The sequence below is a fragment of the Mustela nivalis genome, assembly GCF_964662115.1.
Source record: "Mustela nivalis genome assembly, chromosome: 15".
NCBI lineage: Eukaryota > Metazoa > Chordata > Mammalia > Carnivora > Mustelidae > Mustela > Mustela nivalis.
Window position 1 is genome coordinate 85,810,722 of NC_139034.1, and position 19,357 is coordinate 85,830,078.

General features: G+C 42.9%; 1 protein-coding gene across 3 annotated transcripts in view; it reads left to right on the forward strand.

The window, feature by feature from the left end:
* The window catches only part of MYO16 (myosin XVI), a 574,710-nt gene that overhangs the window by 260,782 nt on the left and 294,571 nt on the right, over positions 1-19,357 (forward strand). For all 3 annotated transcript variants that reach the window (XM_082701002.1, XM_082701003.1, XM_082701004.1), the window contains exon 10: positions 9,838-9,988. In XM_082701002.1, the coding sequence (XP_082557128.1) occupies positions 9,838-9,988 (151 nt within the window). The remainder of the gene's footprint in view (positions 1-9,837; positions 9,989-19,357) is intronic.

Consider the following 19,357-nt stretch of genomic DNA (forward strand, 5'->3'; position numbering starts at 1 on the left):
TCCCACACTTGACCCTGAGGGTCTCTGTGCATGGATGATCCCAATTCATACCCTCCCTAAGAAAGCTGTGAGTATAGTGCCTTCCTGAGCTCTGCGAGTTGTTCTAGTGGGTTATCAAGCTGGAGGGAGTTGTGGGAGCCCTTGGGCTGGTAACTCTTTGGTCAGAAGTGTGGGTGAGCATGAGGCTCCCAAACTTGTGACTGTGTCTGAAGTAGGGGGGCAGCCTTGCCCTTAACTTGTAGGCTCCGTGCTACAGGTAGTCGGTGTCAGAGTTGAGCTACAGTACCACAGGTGATGACGATGGTCAGAAGTGTCTCATGAGGTGGTTCTTGATGGCTCCGTGACTTAGTATTTTCGAAACACAGCAGTCTCTGGCTCAATGTGAGACCACATCAGTGCTCAAGAAGTGACAAAAAGGCAGACAGATGCTCTTCATGCGTCTGTGAATTGTCAGCCTAATCATCTGATGAATGAAGGACTTCTAGCTCTAAGCTAAGACAAGAGAATGAAGCTTCCAGCTTGGTGCTTTCAAACTGAAAAATGACTATATAGAGAAAAGCTTATTTTCTAAGCAGCTGATAGAAAAAATCCAATGCCAGAGATGACCAGCTTTGAGAGACTGGCGTGGGGCTGGCTCTCCAGGGCTTCTGAGTCACATAGCACCTGGGATGGAGAGGCGATGTGACTGGGAGAAGTCTGGAAAGAGGCAGATCTGAGTGGGTCTGAGGACACGAGGATAAGGGGCTTGGGGGGGGGGGGTGGTCCTAGGATGCATAGACCAAGTGGCCGTTGATGAGGAGAAATACCTTGTGGGAATCTGTAAGAGGCAGAATGTGAGTTTTGCAACGTGTCCTTCTGGACCTCAGTGAAACCTGAGACTCCCAGCAGGCATGGAGGCGATGTTATGGAAAGCTTTCCAGGGGCTACATTTTATGAAACAAGTTCAACACGCATTTACTTAAAAGCAAGCCAACTGTCTGTGGCTTCACAAGGATTTCTTCTATGGCCTTTCTTGCACAATGAAAAGAAATATGATTCGCATAGCACTGTGCTTTCAGTCATCATTTCCACCGATCTTCGTTTAAACTCCATGACTGAGGGGGGATACACATCATGATCTACATTTTACTTCCAGAGAAACAGAAGCCCAGGGCTGTGACAGACCTATGGAGATAGTGAGTGAGTAGCAGCCGCGATCAGAACCACAGCCTTTGGGTTCTTTGGAAATGCTCTCCAACCTGAGGTGGCAACAGGTTCAGGAAGATTATCTCAAGTCTCTCCCCAGGCTCACAGCGTGCACAATCTTGTCATACAAATTTAAAAATAAATAAATAAATAAATAAATAAATAAATAAATAAATAAATTGAAAAAATAAAAAACATATATATATATGAAGTTGCAAATGAAGGACATAGCCTTTAACCCTTGCCTCAACGCCACACGTGGGGACTTTCTTGACAGACATTGTCTCCTAATAATTTAGTCCAGGGTGCTTGCATAAGCAATCCTGGAAAGTGCATTTTTACTCGTAGAGCCTGAGGCACAGTTGTGCTTGGACATTCATTTCCCAGGTCGTGGTGGTCGACCACCACCTCTCTGGTTATTCCTGTGAGACGTTGTTCTCGTGCATTTACTCCTGACGCTGAGGGACCTGACCATTTTCAAAATCAATGCAGCTTCCGTGACCATTTCACAGTAAAATGACATCACCTGAGGTAAAGTCGGACCAGACTCCCAGCCTAGGATTCATCAGAGTCTTTGGAAGGAGCTTTGTGTTACCAACTGACCATAAAGCTGTCTGTTGGTTCCATGTGAATTTAGGAATGAATTCTGTGGCCCAGAGGGAGATGGAGAGACATGTCACATGATACAAGGAGATCAGGAAACCCTGAGAATTATCTCATCTGGTTTCTAATTTTAAACCATTTACACTGTCCCTCAAGCATGGCTGAATAACTAGTTGGTCTTCCAAAGTTGGTTGAGAACTAGACTTGGCTTAAGAAGAAGGTAGAGTCCAATAATGAAGATAATTAAAGATTTCCTTGACTGAAATGAATGATGATAATGTTGTTTTATAAAAATATCATTCATTAAATACCTATTCAGCAACATAACTGTATACTAGATAGTCACTGCTCACAGTATAACCTACCATATGCAGAAACTCTCTTCATGTACTCACAGGGCTGCTGTGCTCAACTTATTTTAATTTAGATTTTTAAAATTTCTTTGCAGATACCTGTTGAAACTACTAGACGAGAATAGAATGTCTTAAAAACAGGGTCATTTCCAATTCAACTGTAAGAACACATGGACTTTTTTTTTTTTAAGATTTTATTTATTTATATGACAGAGAGATCACAAGTAGGCAGAGAGGCAGGCAGAGAGAGAGGAGGAAGCAGGCTTCCTGATGAGCAGAGAGCCTGATGCAGGACTCGATCCCAGGACCCTGAGATCATGACCTGAGCCGAAGGCAGAGGCTTTAACCCACTGAACCATCCAGGCGCCCCCCCCCCTTTTTTTAAAGAGCCAGGCCTAGCATGGGGCCCAACATGGGGCTTTTGAACTCAGGACCCTGAGATCAAGACTTAAATCGAAATCAAGAGTCATAGGCTTAACCGACTGAGCCTCCCAGGCTCCTGACATTTTTGTTTTTTAAACACAAGTTGTATTTTTTCCAAATATTTTTTTTTAAGTTTTTTTTTTAATTACAAAAACTAAACTAAAGTCATTGGGGGGGGAAAAGATATCAATTAACTCAAAGCTCTCCAAGAGCCATTTCATTCAGAAGTGAGCTTTGGATCATGATTTTGTAGATGCAGAAAAACCCAAATGCCTTATAGTGTGTAATTTATGCAGCTGTGTTCTTAGGATTAAAATTGAGAACTCTCCACTCAGTTCATGACTCACCACCAAAATAACGGAGTCTCATATGCCATTTCTACACAATTGTTTCGGTTTCAGTTTTTTCTTTGTTGGCCTAATATAGCCCAATATAGTCAATTTTGTTTGTTTTCTATAGTTTTCTAAATTTGCTAGAGTCCTAATGGGCAATAATTGTCGCTTTTGTTAGTTTTATTGTATTATATTCCTGTTTCCATTTTCAGAAATAAAATCTCAGTTCCTACAGGCACATTTGCTCTGCATGAAATGCCTTTTATGTTTATAGAAATCAGTAAGTCTTAAATAAATCCAGCAGCGTTCAGAAATTGATTGTCTACTGGTATAGTCCCATGCGGTTTTGCCCACAGTCGGGTTAAAATGATCTATCCCCAGTTTGATCTGAACTGTCCTTGGATGGTTGGTTTTCATTTTATTTATGTTTAGGGAATCTGTCTACCAAAATCTTTCTTTAGAAAGTATACTCTTTTCAAAAAAAAAAAAAAAAAAAAGAAAGTATACTCTTTTCAATCCTATTTTTTTCTGTTTCTCAAAGATAAATTTCTATTTCTAATACTTCTTTTTTTAATGTAATTAAAATAAAATTTTCTCATGGAGGAACATTTGGAAAATGCAGAAAAACATAGAAGCATGAAAAACTCACTCATTATTGTCAAAGAAAAATTATACCAGAGACGTTAAAGGTGAAAGGAAGACTTTATTCAAGATTATTGCAATACCAAGAGCGAGAGTGAGCTTGACTCAGAGAGCTTTCAAATGCTGGGATGAGCTTGTGCTAAAGCCCCGGGGCTGTTAGCAGGAAGGGGGGCCCCCCAGAGTTTGCTAGTTGGTGTTTATGGAAGTGAGGCTCCTTCCCTCCCATAGAGACCAGGAGACTGGGGCTCCTGCTCTCCATCCAGATGGTCATATCCCAACAGAAAGTCTCTGGGGTCCTTGAGAAAGACACTGTGGGACTGTGGAATATTTGCATCTCAGAAGGACAAAGGAAGAATTTACAACGGCAGTTCTCTAAAGTAAGCGCTCCAAGAAGAGAGAGGGCGGCCCTCTCAGGCTGGGGAGAAGACTGTCCAGAGTTCAGCTGAGATGAGGCGACCCTGAAGTCCATTTGCAGCAGTAGTCCATGTTTTTGATGAAACGACGATTAATTTGGTCTATTTCTTCTTATCCTTTATGGGTTTCTTTTTTTTTTTTTTTAAAGATTTTTTTTTAAATTTATTTATTTGACAGACAGAGATCACAAGTAGGCAGAGAGGCAGGCAGAGAGAGAGAGGGAAGCAGGCTCCCCGCCGAGCAGAGAGCCCGACGCGGGGCTCGATCCCAGTACCCTGAGATCATGACCCGAGCTGAAGGCAGCGGCTTAACCCACTGAGCCACCCAGGTGCCCCGGGTTTCCTTTTCTTTATTGAGTTCTTGTTCTTGTGATAGTAAGTACATCTTAATTTTTTTTTTAAATCTCATATCAAATATTTTGTCATGGTTGGTAAATGTTTAATGAGTGTTGAAATAAATAGCAATGATTACTTAAAAATTATTGTTTTTTCTAGAAAAATGACATTTTAATACATTGTTCATAGTGTACAAATGGATAACTGGTGAAAATTTAAATATGTAGAAGTTGTCTTGGGTGAATACTGTTAATCACAATGATTACGGATAAAGTGTATTTCATTTTGAAAGTGGGAAGAAACGTAAAGAAGAGTTTTCCATAAACCTTTAAAACAGTATCACATGCCATCAGCCAAAGTACCTGTTTTGTATTTTCTTACAGAAAATACGTGTATGACAAATAAGTAGTCGTTCGATCCAATTGTATTATTTAGAGTCATTTTTTCTTACATGAATGAGAGTATTTTTAACTAGTTACTCACAATTATTTTTAGTAAAAGATCTAGCATACTATATATGATATTATTGAATGTGTAAGTGGTCTTCAAATATGTGGGTGAAATAACACATAACGAGGTATTAGGTAGTAACAGCATAGATCTGTAGGGCTTGGCGTACACTAAGATCCTGCCTCATCTAACCCCGGCATTTGCAAAGCCAAAATGTGGCCCAAAGATTTTGAAGGCTTATAGGGTCAGGTGATTTCCAACTTGAGGTAAAAACTGACTTAGGGGCACCTGAGTGGCTTAGTGGGAGAAGTGTCTAACTCCTCATTTTGGCTCAGATTATGATCTCAGAGTCCTGAGATCAAACCTGGCGTTGGGCTTTGTGCTGGGCATAGAGCCTGCCCAAGATTCTCTCTGCCTCTCCCTCCGCCCCTCCTCACCCTCTCTCTCTCCCTCTCTTAAAACAAAACAAAGCAAAGCAAAACCTGACTTAGCATGAGGTCCCTGTATTCCTGGATCAATCTTCTTTCCAAGTGCACCTCTCATTTAGAAATAGAATTGATCCTGCTGTTAATGCTGTGATTAGGTTTGAGATAGGAAAGGAGCATTTTAGGTATTTTTGTAAACTCACTGTGTCTTCCTTTTGGAAATCCTTTTTAATTGGTGACATGATGTAGTTTCTACCTGACTGGTCAAACCACTGCTTTCTTCATCGCTTTATACTCAAAACACCGGGAGGGTATATGCCAAACCTCTCTAGTTTTCTTTGAAGACTTTCTGACAAAGCAGAAAAAGAGGTGATTGACATTCAGGGGGATAAGTAAGGAGATAATCTGGTGGGTGTGAGGGTGGATTTTGGATGTGGGCAGCGTGACTGGGGGGTTAAGAATACAAACTCTGGGGGCTCCTGGGTGACTCAGATCATGATCCCAGGGTCCCAGGATCGAGCCCCACCCCCCTGCTTGTGTTCCCTCTGTGTCTGTCTCTCTTTCTCTGTCAAAAAAAAAAATACAAGCTTTGGATCTCAAGTCCCACCTCCACTCCTGCTGCGCTGTGTGTCCTCAGCCCATTCTTCTCTTTCTTTCCCAGTGTACTCACCTAAAAAATAAGTGGAAAAGTAGATATTCCTTATACTGCTGTTAATAGGAGTTAATATGTCTGAGTCCTTAGAATGGAGATTATCATGCATTAAATTCCATCTAATTATTACAATGTGTTAATGGCGGTCCACTCACAGTCTGGAAAATACAGAGGAAGTGCAGTGGTCTTCAGATGTTTGAAGGGTTCTCATGTCAGCGAAGCAGAGGACACACCCTGGGAACTCCAGGAATGGTGACTGCAAGTTAGGACAGCAGGTGCTGTTTCACAGTTGTTCATGGAAGAAACACAGTGTCTTTGAAGTTATGAATACCTTATCACTAGTGGGATTCCCGCAGATCTGGATGTGAAATTTTTACAAGCGTTTAAAGCATTCTCATTTTATAGTGAATTTTTAAAAATTAATAATCACACTATTGGGAGGGATAGTCTGCCAGGGCCCCGCTCCATTGTTGCCCAGCGCATCAGGCGGCAAACACGTGCCCTTCGTTGTGCAGGCCCTCAGGCGGCTCAGAGGGACCACGGAGAAAACAGCAAGGGAAGAGCACTGGCTTCTCTGCTGCTTGGGGCAGCGTTTGCTTCTTGCTTGAAAGAACATTGGACTCCTGGCCAGGTTTCTCTCCTGCAACACAAACCACGGCACGTGTAAGCATCCATGTAGTTTCCCCCAAGCTGGCTCTTCTGACCTACCACCATGGGACTCTGTCCAACAAGAACCTCTGGGTACCGTGTGTGCCATGAGTCATGAACTCTTTGATCTCAGATCCAGGAATCTCTTGTCTTCCGTGCCTCTCCATGAAATGGTGACTAGCTAACCTGTTAGTCTGTGAACACAGCAAAATCCTTGAAGCTTCACAGTGCTAAGCCCTTTGAGTGTCTCATGCTAGAAATCCCTCAGCAGAGGCCTTTCTCACAGATTGGTTTCAGAGAATGCATCTATAATGCGCTCTGTCTCCCATCAGCAGGCCTTCTCACCTACTTCAAAATCTCCCATTGGGTAAAACTTCATCATCCAGACCTCAAGATTTCACATTTCTGTAAATATGTTCTTTAGCTATTCCTCGGACCTTTCCCTCAACTCAGCACTCGTGCAGCCCACTCACTGCTCCGGTTTTACCCACGCATTTCTAGACTTGGTGTACGGCTGGAAAATAAGGCCCAGAGATGGCCACAAACAGGGCAACCTTGTGGTTACTGGAAGAAGCCCTTCATTCCTCTCTTTCTCCCCTATGAATGTTAGTCTACCCAGAGTTTGTATTCTTTTTTTTTTAATTTTATTTTTTTAAATTAAATTTATTTATTTTCAGCATAACAGTATTCATCATTTGCATTTCTATAGACAGCAACAGGAGGTTGAAATAAAAAATTCATTTGTCATGATACTAAAACATCAAAATAAATCTAACAAATTATTTGCAGGACTTTAATGCCAAAAGTTACAAAATACTGAGAGAAATTAATGATCAAAATAAATGGAGAGAGGTGCTGTGCTTCTGGATGATGGAATTCAACATTGTTCATATGTAAATTCTCCCATTCACCTGAGCAGAACGCTAATCAAAGCCCCAGTAGGCATGTTTATAAACCCTGACAAGTAGATTTTAAAATCTATATGAAAATGCTAATGATCCTGAATAGCTAAAACAAAAGAAAACCAAGCTGGAGGAGTCCAAGTACTTGGTTTCAAGCCTTATCTGTGCAGGTACGTTAATCAAGACCATGTGATATTGGTGTAGAGTAGACCATTGTATCAACGGAACGCAATGGAACATCCCCAGATAGACCCACACTTATATCACCAGTTGAATCTTAACAAAGGCATCCTACATAAGTGGCTGGGGAAAGATGTTCTTTTCAAAAATGGTGCTGAAACATTGGGATGATTGGGATGGCCGTATGAAAATAGAACAGCCCCCAACGTGTACATAGCACCGTATGCAAAAACCACTCACAGTGCATCGTAGACCCAAATGTAAAGCACACAACTATAAAATTGCTGGAATAAAACCTAGGAGAAAACCCTTTTGACCTTGGGTTAGGAAAAGAATTTTTAGATAAGACACAAGAAGCCCAAGGCATAGGAAAAAAAAAAAAAGTCTTTGAAACACATTGTAAAGAAGATAAAAATGTGAGACACAGACTGGGAGAAGATATTTGCCACATACGTACCTGACCACGGACTTGAAACCAGAATATATGAAGTCAGTATTCTGGCAATGAAGGTTTGAACTCACATTTTACCAGAGAAGAGATTCTCATGCCGGATAAGCACCTTAAAATGAAAGTTTGAAACCACAGTGAGAAGCCACTAACATCCCTGCTAGAAACGGTGTAAGAAGAGAGAGAGGTGTTGGCAAGAACGGGAAGCCAGGGGAATGCCCACGCGCTGCTGGTGGGAGCGCCACGTTGGAGACCGCTTGGAGTTCCTTCTAGGTTTCTAACCAAGATGAAGGCAAGCACACGTCTGCTCAAACACCTGCATGCAAATGTGGACAGACGCTTCACTCATACTTGATGACAATTGGACAAGCCCAAAGGTTCGGTGAATGGAGAGCCCAAGTGTAGTGTGTCCCCCAGGAGACCACCACTCAGCGCTGAAAACCAAACCGTTGTGTATAAAGCAGCGTGAATGTGCTCGAAAGCACGTATTAAGTCAACAAAGGCAGATGCTAACAGCGGCTCGCTCTATGATCCCCTAAATGACAGTTTAGAAAAGGCAAAACTACAGAGAAAGAAGTAATAATCAGTGGTTGCAAGGAGCAGGAGGCAGGTGGAGACAGTGGGTTCCCTGGAGCAGGCAAGAGGAGATGGTCAGGAGTGACAGAAATCCTGTATATTCCTGGTGACGTGGGTTACACGCACCCATAATTAACCGCATGTAACTCTATGTGTATCTGACATAGACACGTACAGCATGGCCATCCCCACACAGTGGATAATACTTTAATACACCTGAATTTTTTTTAAACCAAAATGTACATTTAAACATTAATTAGAATCACAAGTGCTATTATAGAATACATGAAATAATTACATTTATGCATATTTTGCTTGATTCAATATGTACGTGTTTCTGCTCATATGGTAACATTTAGGGAAATGCTTATTTAAATTTTACTATCATAAACTGTTATAATGCAAATTAAACTTTTAGATTGTGCCTATTTTTTTATGGACGTTACATAATAATAACTTTCTTTTGGCAATGATATCTATGGAACGACAACAAAAAATGAAGTAGCTTTGGGGCGCCTGGGTGGCTCAGTGGGTTAAGCCGCTGCCTTCGGCTCAGGTCATGATCTCAGGGTCCTGGGATCGAGCCCCACATTGGGCTCTCTGCTCAGCAGGGCCTGCTTCCCTTCCTCTCTCTCTGCCTGCCTCTCTGCCTACTTGTGATCTCTCGCTGTCAAATAAATAAATAAAATCTTTAAAAAAAAATGAAGTAGCTTTTACGTTTTTTGCCTAGTTTGAGCTGTAATGAATGAAGTAATGAGTTATCGTTTGCAATATTGGAATCCTTGAGCACATCATTCCTCTCTAATGCCCCTGTTATTTTGTTACAAACTCTAAATATTGCCCATGATTCCATAACATATTTTGGGTTGTATATGAGCAATATTTTAATTAATTGTATAATTTGTGCCTTCACTTGTTTGCATTCACTTTCACATCTAAGTATCTTGCTTAGTTCAGTCATGTGTTCACGCTTAGCTTATAAATTGCTTATTGATTTGTCTCCTACAGTCCTATATACATTTGTAAACATTTTCTTCTCAAGTTGAAGTGAATATATTTTTCTTTTAAAGTTGAAATTGAATGGAAGTTAGAGCGAATAGAAAAGTTGACAGACCCCCCATTGATTGTTTTTTCCCCCTCTGTGTTGAGACATGGTTTCTCATCTGAATAAAACAACTTCCTATAACGGAACTGTCCTGTTGCGGTCCTTCTTGATTAATACGGCAATGTCGGTGGAAGACTAATTATAGTATTGATTATTTTCTGTAGCAGTCCCCTGGTGTTGCCGATTGCCAAGCAAGACAGTATGCTGGAGAAAGACATTATGTTCAAAGATGCCACGAAAGGTCTATGCAAGCGACAGTCTCAAGACAGCATCCCTGAAAATGCTACCGTGAATGGCCCCATGAAACCTGAGCCGGTAAGTATACCTTTACTCTATGCCTGTTTATTACATCATGCTTTAAAATCCAACATTTTGAAACCAAACACCTACAATTTCCATTCAAAGAAAGATTCATGAATGCAAAGGTTAATAGTTTTTTAAATTCCCATATATAAGCTGTTATATTATACTGACCATGAACAAACATAGCTGCTATTGTGCTGTACAGGGATTTGAATTGTATATTTATCTTGACTTATATATCAGGAATGTAAGCTTGGCCGGTACACTACTTCCTGAATATTTCTGATTATGTCTTTAGTCCTTTATTATTTTTTTAATTTTTTATTTCTTTTCAGCGTAACAATATTCATTGTTTTTGCACCACACCCAGTGCTCCACGCAATCCGTGCCCTCTATAATACCCACCACCTGGTACCAACCTCCCCTCCCCCCGCCCCTTCAAACCCCTCAGATTGTTTTTCAGAGTCCATAGTCTCTCATGGTTCATCTCCCCTTCCAATTTCCCTCAACTCCCTTCTCCTCTCCATCTCCCCTTGTCCTCCATGCTATTTGTTATGCTCCACAAATAAGTGAAACCATATGATAATTGACTCTCTCTGCTTGACTTAGTCCTCCTTTTGATTATTATATAAAGTATGGTTTTTGGAAGTATCTCTTGGTGTATTCTGTGTGTGTTTGTTGGGGAGGGGGTAATGTGTGTGCCACAGTGCCCAGGTTATGGGAGATCAGTCTGGTTAGCTTGGGGCTATAGAAAACAGTACATTTCCCTAGAGAAATAAATGATCTTTAAATGCTTCATGTTTTATAAATGGCAGAATAATTTTATAAATGTCAGAGTAATCCTTGAAACTGGTTTGTTTCACGGTATCTAATTTTGAATATATTAAAGACATTTTAGCTAGATTTTTCTAAGGCCATCTTTTCAAGATTTAGTTTCATTAATTTTGTTATTTAAACATAACTAATAAACACGTTTTGTAATTTTGAGATACTTTAAAATTTCAGCAGGTGTATTTGTCATCTTAGGCTACTGTAACAAATACTAACACTGGGTAGCTTAGGCAGCAGACGCTTATTTTTCACAGTTCTGAAGACTTGAAGTACAAGGTCAAGGTGCCGGCCGCTAAGGTTTCTGATGAACGTCCCCTTCCTGGCTGCTTTCTCCCGGGGTCCTCGCATGGGGGTCGAGCGGGGGAGGAAACAGAGAGGAAGGAACTGTCCGGTGTCTCTCAGAAGTGTGCCAGTCCGATGGGATCAGGGCCCCACCCCTGGGACTTTCTCTAACCTTCATTGCCTCCTTAAGACCCCATGTCCAAAGAGTCGCATTGAGAGCCTCCACACATGAATTTGGAGGAAAGCAGCTTAGTCTGCTGTAGTAGGCAAATTAAATGTTAGTAAGATGGAAAGCCAAGTTCTTTCTTAACTTTCTCAAGGGTCCTATGAACTTCCTATAACCTTAAATGCATATTACTGAGTGAAAGAAGCTGGTCTGAAAAGGGTGTACAGCGTAAGATTCTAGTAATTGACATTCCGGAAAAGGCCAAACCATGGGGACCGTACAAGATCACAGGCTGCCTGGGCTGGTGTGGGGAGGGGTGGAGAGGTGGAGTCCAGGGGGGTGTTAGGGCATTGAAACTGCCCTCTATGATTTTACAGAGATGGGTGTGTGTCATTCCACATGTGTGTAAAACCCCAGAATGTACAATACCCAGAGTGAGTCCCGATGTACCCCATGGACTTGGGGTGATGGTGACGTGTCCGTGGAGGTGCAGCTGTAACAAATGTCATCATTCTGGTGGAGAGTGTTGATGCTGGAGAAGGCTGTGCACACGTGGGGACAGGGGTGCGTGGGAAATCTCTGTCCCTCTCAGCTTTGCTGTAAATCTAAAACTGCTCTGAAAACTCAAGATATTAGGGGTGCCTGGGCGGTCCAGTTGGTTAAGTGTTCAGCTCTTGGTTTCGGTTCAGGTCATGACCCCTGGGTCCTGAGACGGAGCCCTTCATGGGGCTCTGTGCTCAGTGGGGAGTTTGCTTGAGATTCTCTCTCTCCCTCTGCCCCTCCCCCCCAATCACACCACATGTTCTCTCTCTCTCTCCCTCCCAAATAAATAAAATCTTTAATTAATTAATTAAAATCTTTAAAAAAGAGAGGACACTCACAACCTGATACCAGGTTTAACCCTTATAGAATGGCCTTTCTGATTTTAATGTAAACTCTTTGTAATTATACAATTTATAGTTGCATCCTAGACCTTAAAGGCAGTTGCAGTCATGTTCAGTTTTTCAGGTTTTGTGTTTTTCAGGTTTTGTGTTCGTACATTATTGATGGAACATTCACGTGTTCTCATTGCCCTCTGTGGGCACCACGGGCCTCTCTCCTTGGCCGTGAGGTGCGTCGGTGATTCTCTCCCAAGGAAGACCAACATTATCCACTGACCGAGTTATACTTTAAAAGTGTTTTAGAAAAGACTCATCAAAACAAGAACATTCTGATGAACATCTTAGGGAGAAGTACATAATGGAGACATTTTTGTAAAAAATTGAAACAAAACCCACAGAATCTCTCCTTCCAGATTTTTATAAAATGTAGGTTTTATCAAATGGTTACTGTGTGAGGGAATATTTCAAGGCTTGATTTAAACTTTTGGGTTTCGATAATCACCAAAATGAACACATAATATCTCTGAGAAGACAGAAATTTTCTTCAAGTTGCCTGAAAGTGCAAGACATTCCTCCTTTGATTTCCTTTCCAGTCTTCCTTCCCCCTTTGATCCTCCCCCTGCATTCTCCCTTCACTCTGATCGTCTGACTTCTTTCCCCCTCCCTTCACTTCCTTCCTTTATGAATATATTTCTTTAAATTTCATTCACGCTTGAAATTCCAATTTTTATGCCACTGAGTGAAGGCACATTAGCCTGGGAGTTCAGAGAAAGGCAGGTGCTTTGGTTACGTCTGCTGCTGAAAGTCTATGACTCAGAGGTTCCTTGACCTCATCAGCTTCATCTGTGAAATGGGTACATGGTATAGGTCTCACAGGGTTGCTAGGAAGACAGAAATGAGGGCTTATCATACATTTACCAAGAACAGAGTAAAATGCAGTAAGATGTATTTATATTTTCATTGTTATTGATATAGACTGACTGTACAGTAGCTTTTGCCAGAACGGCTGAATTTAACTGCTCTTGATGTAATTCCAATCAACGCATCCACAGAGTTTATTTTCATCAATGCAAGTGTAGGTGACTTCAAACACTAATAATACAGAATTATACTTTATGTGAACACTGCAATGCTTAAACATGCATTCACCTGCATTGTCTTAATCCTCAAAATACCACTGTGGGCGAGTTATTATCCCTCTTCATCTCTTGACTTATATTCAATTTACAGATTAAGTTTTTTTTTTTTTAAGGAGTTGTTTATTCATCTGGGAGAGAGGGTGCATATGCATGTGTGCAGGCAGCGGAGGGGCAGAAGAGCAGCTCCCCGCCGAGTGCAGAGTCCCCTGTACAGGGCCTTGTCCCACGACCCTGAGATCATGACCTGAGCCAAAACCAAGAGTGGGATGCCTATCCGACTGAGCCACCTAGGCGCCCCATAAATTACAAAATGGCCAAACTTCAGAACTCTAAGCAAATGGTTGAGAATCACAAGTGTTTCTTTTACTCTGGATCCTGTTCTGTGTTGGGGGCATGGCAGGAGAGCCCGTGGACCTGTGATGGTTGTATGAACAGGAGAGGGGGTTCCCGGCTGCATGTGTGGTACAAGGGTTTTGAAGATTGCTGAGAATTCTCTTTCTGTGGTCCACAGACTCACCTATCTCCATGCATATGAAAGTATAAATCCTTGGCATGTCAAAGCACCAGTAAGTGAAAGGACCTGGTAGGTTTTATTGTGGTGGAAACATCTAACAGGATAACAAGAGCAGGAGGGAATAGCTAAAATGCTGTCTAGCCATGGTGATGAGCTTAAGTTTTGGAAAACTTAGTATTTGTCAGATTATTACCTTATTCTCTGCTAGGACCACCCAGGTCAGCTGACTTCCTCTTTCCTCTTAATTCATGAATATTCGGTTCTTTCCTCTCCTCAAGATACTCTGGCTTTTCTCCCATTTGTCAGACCACCGCTTTTATCTGCCAGACGTGTGGTCTCTGCGCACAGACTGCTCATCTCCCAGAGGGAAAAGCCCCAAACAAACAGAACAGTAAAGGGAACGGCTCTCCGTGCGGTGTGGACAAGGGGAGACCAGGAACTGGGGAAGTCAGAATATTCCCAAACATTAAGCTCCCTTTGGATCTCGAAACATTTCTCTAAGTGTTTCTCTGAAGTTTGTCCCGACTTTCTGTCCTAGACTATATCTAATTTATGTTCTAGATATCTCCTCTTACAGAGATAGACAGAGAAACGTATCTCCATAGAAATCATAGTGGTCAGCCCTAGAGGGGGGATGTTAATCCTTTTTATGTATTTACCCCATCTCTGTTTTGCCTTCTGTTGTCTTTGTTAGGTGGACGTGGGCAGTAGACATTACGGAGTCTACAACTAGAGCATAGAGATACTCAGAGGTGTCTTTTTCTTTTCGTCTCCACTTGCTAGCAGGTGTCCCCGGCCTTCTGAATCTTCACGCGCGGATGGTTGTTGCGGATGGTGCGATGTACGAGCTGGGGTCTGTTCTGTTTTCACACAGCTCTCACACGACGTGTCACATTTCCTTAGTCACACAGACGAGGGTGTCTTCACATGTTGGCTGTCAGTTTCACAGTTTCCCTAACCCAGGGGACAGCTGTGACCCTGTGGCTGGAAACCCTTAAGAACCCAACGAGATGTCTGCAAGAACTCTTCCGGGCTTGTCGGAACGAGTGCCGACTACTGTTAGTACTCTTCGTGCTTCTTCTAAACAGAACCCCAGAAATTTGCATCGAGCTGGTTAGAGCTGTGGTTATAAAAGGAAGTTTATTATCAAAGAAATGTAATCCATTTCTTCTAGAGAAAAAAATCTTGCTCTTAATTTGTCTCTTTTTTGTGATACTTTGGGAGGGGAATATGTATACTACCTTGATGAAGCCTCTTGTCTTATTTTTGCATTGTTCAAAGCTATTGCAATCCACTGTTGGCTTGTACCATATCATGAACATGCATGAACGTGTATATATATGTGTACTAACATGGATGTATAATATGCATAGATATACATATGCACATCTGTATCTGTTTTCTGGGGTGCATATCTGTGTGCAAGGAGGTGTATACATTTTTGTATGTTCAGGAAATGCTTGCAGAGACACTGGAAAAAAAGATATATACATCTGTCTTTCAATTGATAATGAAAATTTCCTTTTATGTCTGTCTATAAAGACTTCAGCCAGTAGGTTTTTAATTCCTTAGAAATACATCCTTTCCCGTTGGTACTTATTTTCTGAATGACTTTCCTGTCTAAGGACACACACTTGCATCTGTGATCCCAGGTATGATGCAGTTGCATCAGTGTAAGTAGAGCTTCGACCTCCTCCGCGGGTCTGAGTCGTAAACGCCGCGAATCCCCACCCTCGGGAGCCTGGCAGCTCCTCGCCCAGCTGTCCCAGCAGCCGCCCTGTCTGGCTTCCCGCGGGCCCCATCCCCCAGCTCCGCCGCTCACAGGACCGCATGGCCCTTACGGCTTTCTCCCCTCTCCCGGCGCGCCTTCTCCTCGGGCCCGCGGGCGGGCCTCGCAGCCTTAGGCCCAGGCGCAGCTTTGCTGTGACCTCATGGGAGACGACGTCTCAGACCCCCAGCGGGAGGGCACTCTCACTCTTCAGAGCACCCTCCAGTTCTCCCCCCTACACTTTTCATGACTGTGGTTTCTTACTTACGTCCTTACTTCTCCGCCAGCAGACTGTAAGAGTGTAAGACCTCAGCGCTCTGCTCCTCCTCTGGTCTCCACTCTAGCACGTGCCTGGCAAAGAGCCCCTGAGCAAGAAGCGGACCTGCGAAGGACTGAATACGTTGTCGGATTATCCGTTATCGGCTAGACTTTCTCCACTATTCCCCGACGGGGATTGTCCCAGCTTCTCCTTCTGACCTAGCTGCTGTGTGACCCAGGGAAACTGTGCGGCCTCTCTGGGCTTTAAGTTCTGCATCTCCTGGTTAAGGAGATCGGAACTATATCCATAAATTTCAAAATTTTTTAAATTACTACTTCAGAGCAGATCCTTTCCCAAAAAAGGGATCTGTGAATGTGAAATCTGGGTTTTAGAGCGGATGAGAGCTGAGGGTTTCCGCTGAGAGCTGCGGACCCTGGCCGGGGTCGTCGGCAGATGCTCACCTCCTCCTTTCTCCGAAGGCGGTGCTCAGGGAAGTTGGCAGCAAGTTTGCCTCTGGTGTGCACGACCCTCTGCATCTGTCTGTCTAGGTAACGACACACCCCGTCACTGCACACTTATCTACGGAGCAGACACTTGCCAGGCCTCCACACAGACTCACCCTCAAGGGACACACCATCGTCTTTTATATCATAAGCGATGACGGAAAGTGACTTAGTAACCTTGGGGAAGAGAAAGGCTCAGGGCCCCCCATCCGGGGAGATACACCACTGAGATTTATACACAGTCATCCCTATTAGTACAAAAAGAATCGGAGCCTGAGACACACTTCTGTAGCATTTTTTTAAGTGAGAAAGCTCAGTTCGGTGTGTAAGTTTTTTTACCCAGGTCAGCATGACTGGTGGAAAACGCAGCACAGAACGCTGCCTGGGTGGAGGGGACTGCTGGCCACTGCCCCCGAGGCATCCTGGACTTACCAGACTCTTTTTTATTTTTTTTTTAAGATTTTATTTATTTATTTATTTGATAGAAATCACAAGTAGGCAGAGAGGTAGGCAGAGAGAGAGGGGAAAGCAGACTCCCTGCCAAGCAGAGAGCCTGATGCAGGGCTGGATCCCAGGACCCTGGGATCCTGATTGGAGTCAAAGGCAGAGGCTTAACCCACTGAGCCACCCAGGTGCCCCTACGAGACTCTTAAGTAGAGCTAAGTGTTTAGTGTGGAAAAAAGAACAACTCATACCCACGATCCCAGGACTGATTCTGACCAGCAGGGAGAGTATCAGGAGAGGCGGGACGTTTGACGTCCATTTTTATCAGCCCCGAGTACCAACTTTCAGATTCTACTCTTGACTAGTTAAGTGAATATTTCTGACAGTATTGAAGTCTTCTAGCTATGCCTGTGGCTAATTAAAATGCCCTAGTCAGCTAATGTTGATGAGACTATGTGCTATGCTCCATACAGGTTAATTCTGAACCATATGTTGAGGCCTATTTCTTTAAAATGTGCAAAAGCAAAGAAAATGAACTCAGGGTGTTGGCTGAGTGTATGCACGGTATGGGGAGAAGAGAGGCTTTTTCTTGACCTTTATGCAGTCTGCAGTACTGAGATACATTGTTTATGCACCACACCCAGTGCTCCATGCAATACGTGCCGTCCGTAATACCCACCAGCAGACTCACCCAACGCCTGACCACCCCTCTCCTCCAAAACCCTCAGTTTGTTTCTTAGAGTCCACGTCACTCATGGTTCATCTCCCCCTCTGATTTCCCCCAACTCCCTTCTCCTCTCCATCTCCCCATGTCCTCCATGTTATTTTTTATGCTCCACAAATAAGTGAAACCATATGATAATTGACTCTCTCTGCTTGACTTATTTCACTCAGCATAATCTCTTCCAGTCCCATCCATGTTGATACAAAAGTTGGGTATTCGTCCTTTCTGATGGAGGCATAATACTCCATAGTGTATATGGACCACATCTTCCTTATCCATTCGTCCGTTGAAGGGCATCTTGGCTCTTTCTACTGTTTGGTAACTGTGTCCATTGCTCTATGAACACTGGGGTACAAACTAATTTTTAATACACAAACAACTTTCTCTTGGAATATGGTGTTTGCCACTTACCCAAATGGTGATATTTCCCGTACCAGAGCCCATTGGGTTATACCCTTCTAAGTGGGAGACATGACAAACCACTCTTCTGATCACTTGAGATTCCCAGGAAAGAATCTGAGGTTCCATTATGAGTACATTAGGATTAGAGGAAGCCTGGGAGCGCACAGACTTGAATTTATGAACTCCTGAGAAAGATTCCATTTTGCGAATCCGTCATTCACAGCAGAGAGATCACCCTACACTTAGATTTTTTTTTAATGTTCCGTATCTGTCAATGCTATAAACACCTAGCTGATAAACAGTAATATTTAAGTCCAAATTCTTTAACAGTGATACATCCGAGGATAAGATATGTAGTGCAAATACAATACAAAAGGGGAATGTTGATACAGAATACAGACATGAACGTAATGATACAAAATACGCTTGCTGTTGCTAAAAATTCACCATGGACACCGATGAACTCACCGAGGCGTGGATGAGTATTCTTCGTCTTTGGCTCCTCTGTGTTTGACAAAAGAAAACCAAGGCTGTCCTCACAGATCAAGGGTCTGCTTTGCACAACCTACCTTGTATAGGTAAAATTAAACATGGTCCATTCTGAACTTGCAAATTATAGGTTTTTGCCCAATTAAATCATCCAAATTCATCTTTTTTAGTTGAAATATTTGGCAGTTTTATAACTCTATCACAGGGTATCGTGTTTTTCTTTATGACAGAATTCTCTGACTCTCACAGCTACTTTCATGGTAGGAGTCATGTAGAGAAGAATAAAAATCCCGAGCCAAAATTCTAGAGTCTTTCAAAATCTGGCCTCCTCCCCCATGTGTGCGGAAGCTACATTCCAGGCTCACCGGCTCCTTCAGCATGCCAACACCAGTAATGGGAGAAGTTCTGCTTTAGCTTTGGAAACACTGCAGACACGTGAGCTTTTCAGCTGCCGGGCGTAGAGGACGCAGGGCAGCTCAGAGCTGTCTACGTTTCAAGTGGGGACTAGGAAAGTCAACGTGCTGGAATGGTTCTGGCAGACTGATGCCTTTGCAGGACGGAAGATGGCACTGGGGGTTTTGGGGTTAGCGTGAGTGCGAGCACTCGTGCACAGTTGTGGGCACAGGACAGAAACTGTCATCTGAAGACCTCTCTCTGTGGCTTTGGAATTTTTTTGTTCCTTCTACGTGAACCATCTCTTTTTTTTTTTTTTTTTAAGATTTTTATTTATTTGACAGACAGAGATCACAAGTAGGCAGAGAGGCAAGCAGAGAGAGAAAGAGAGAGAGGAAGGAGGAAGCAGGCTCCCTGGCTAGCAGAGAGCTCAATGCGGGACCCTGAGATCATGACCTGAGCTGAAGGCAGAGGCTTCACCCACTGAGCCACCCAGACAGCCCACCATCTCGTTTTTTAATAATGGTTTCAAACTCACGTGGTCTCTAAGCGTTTGACATGAATAGGAAATGGAACATCCAACTGT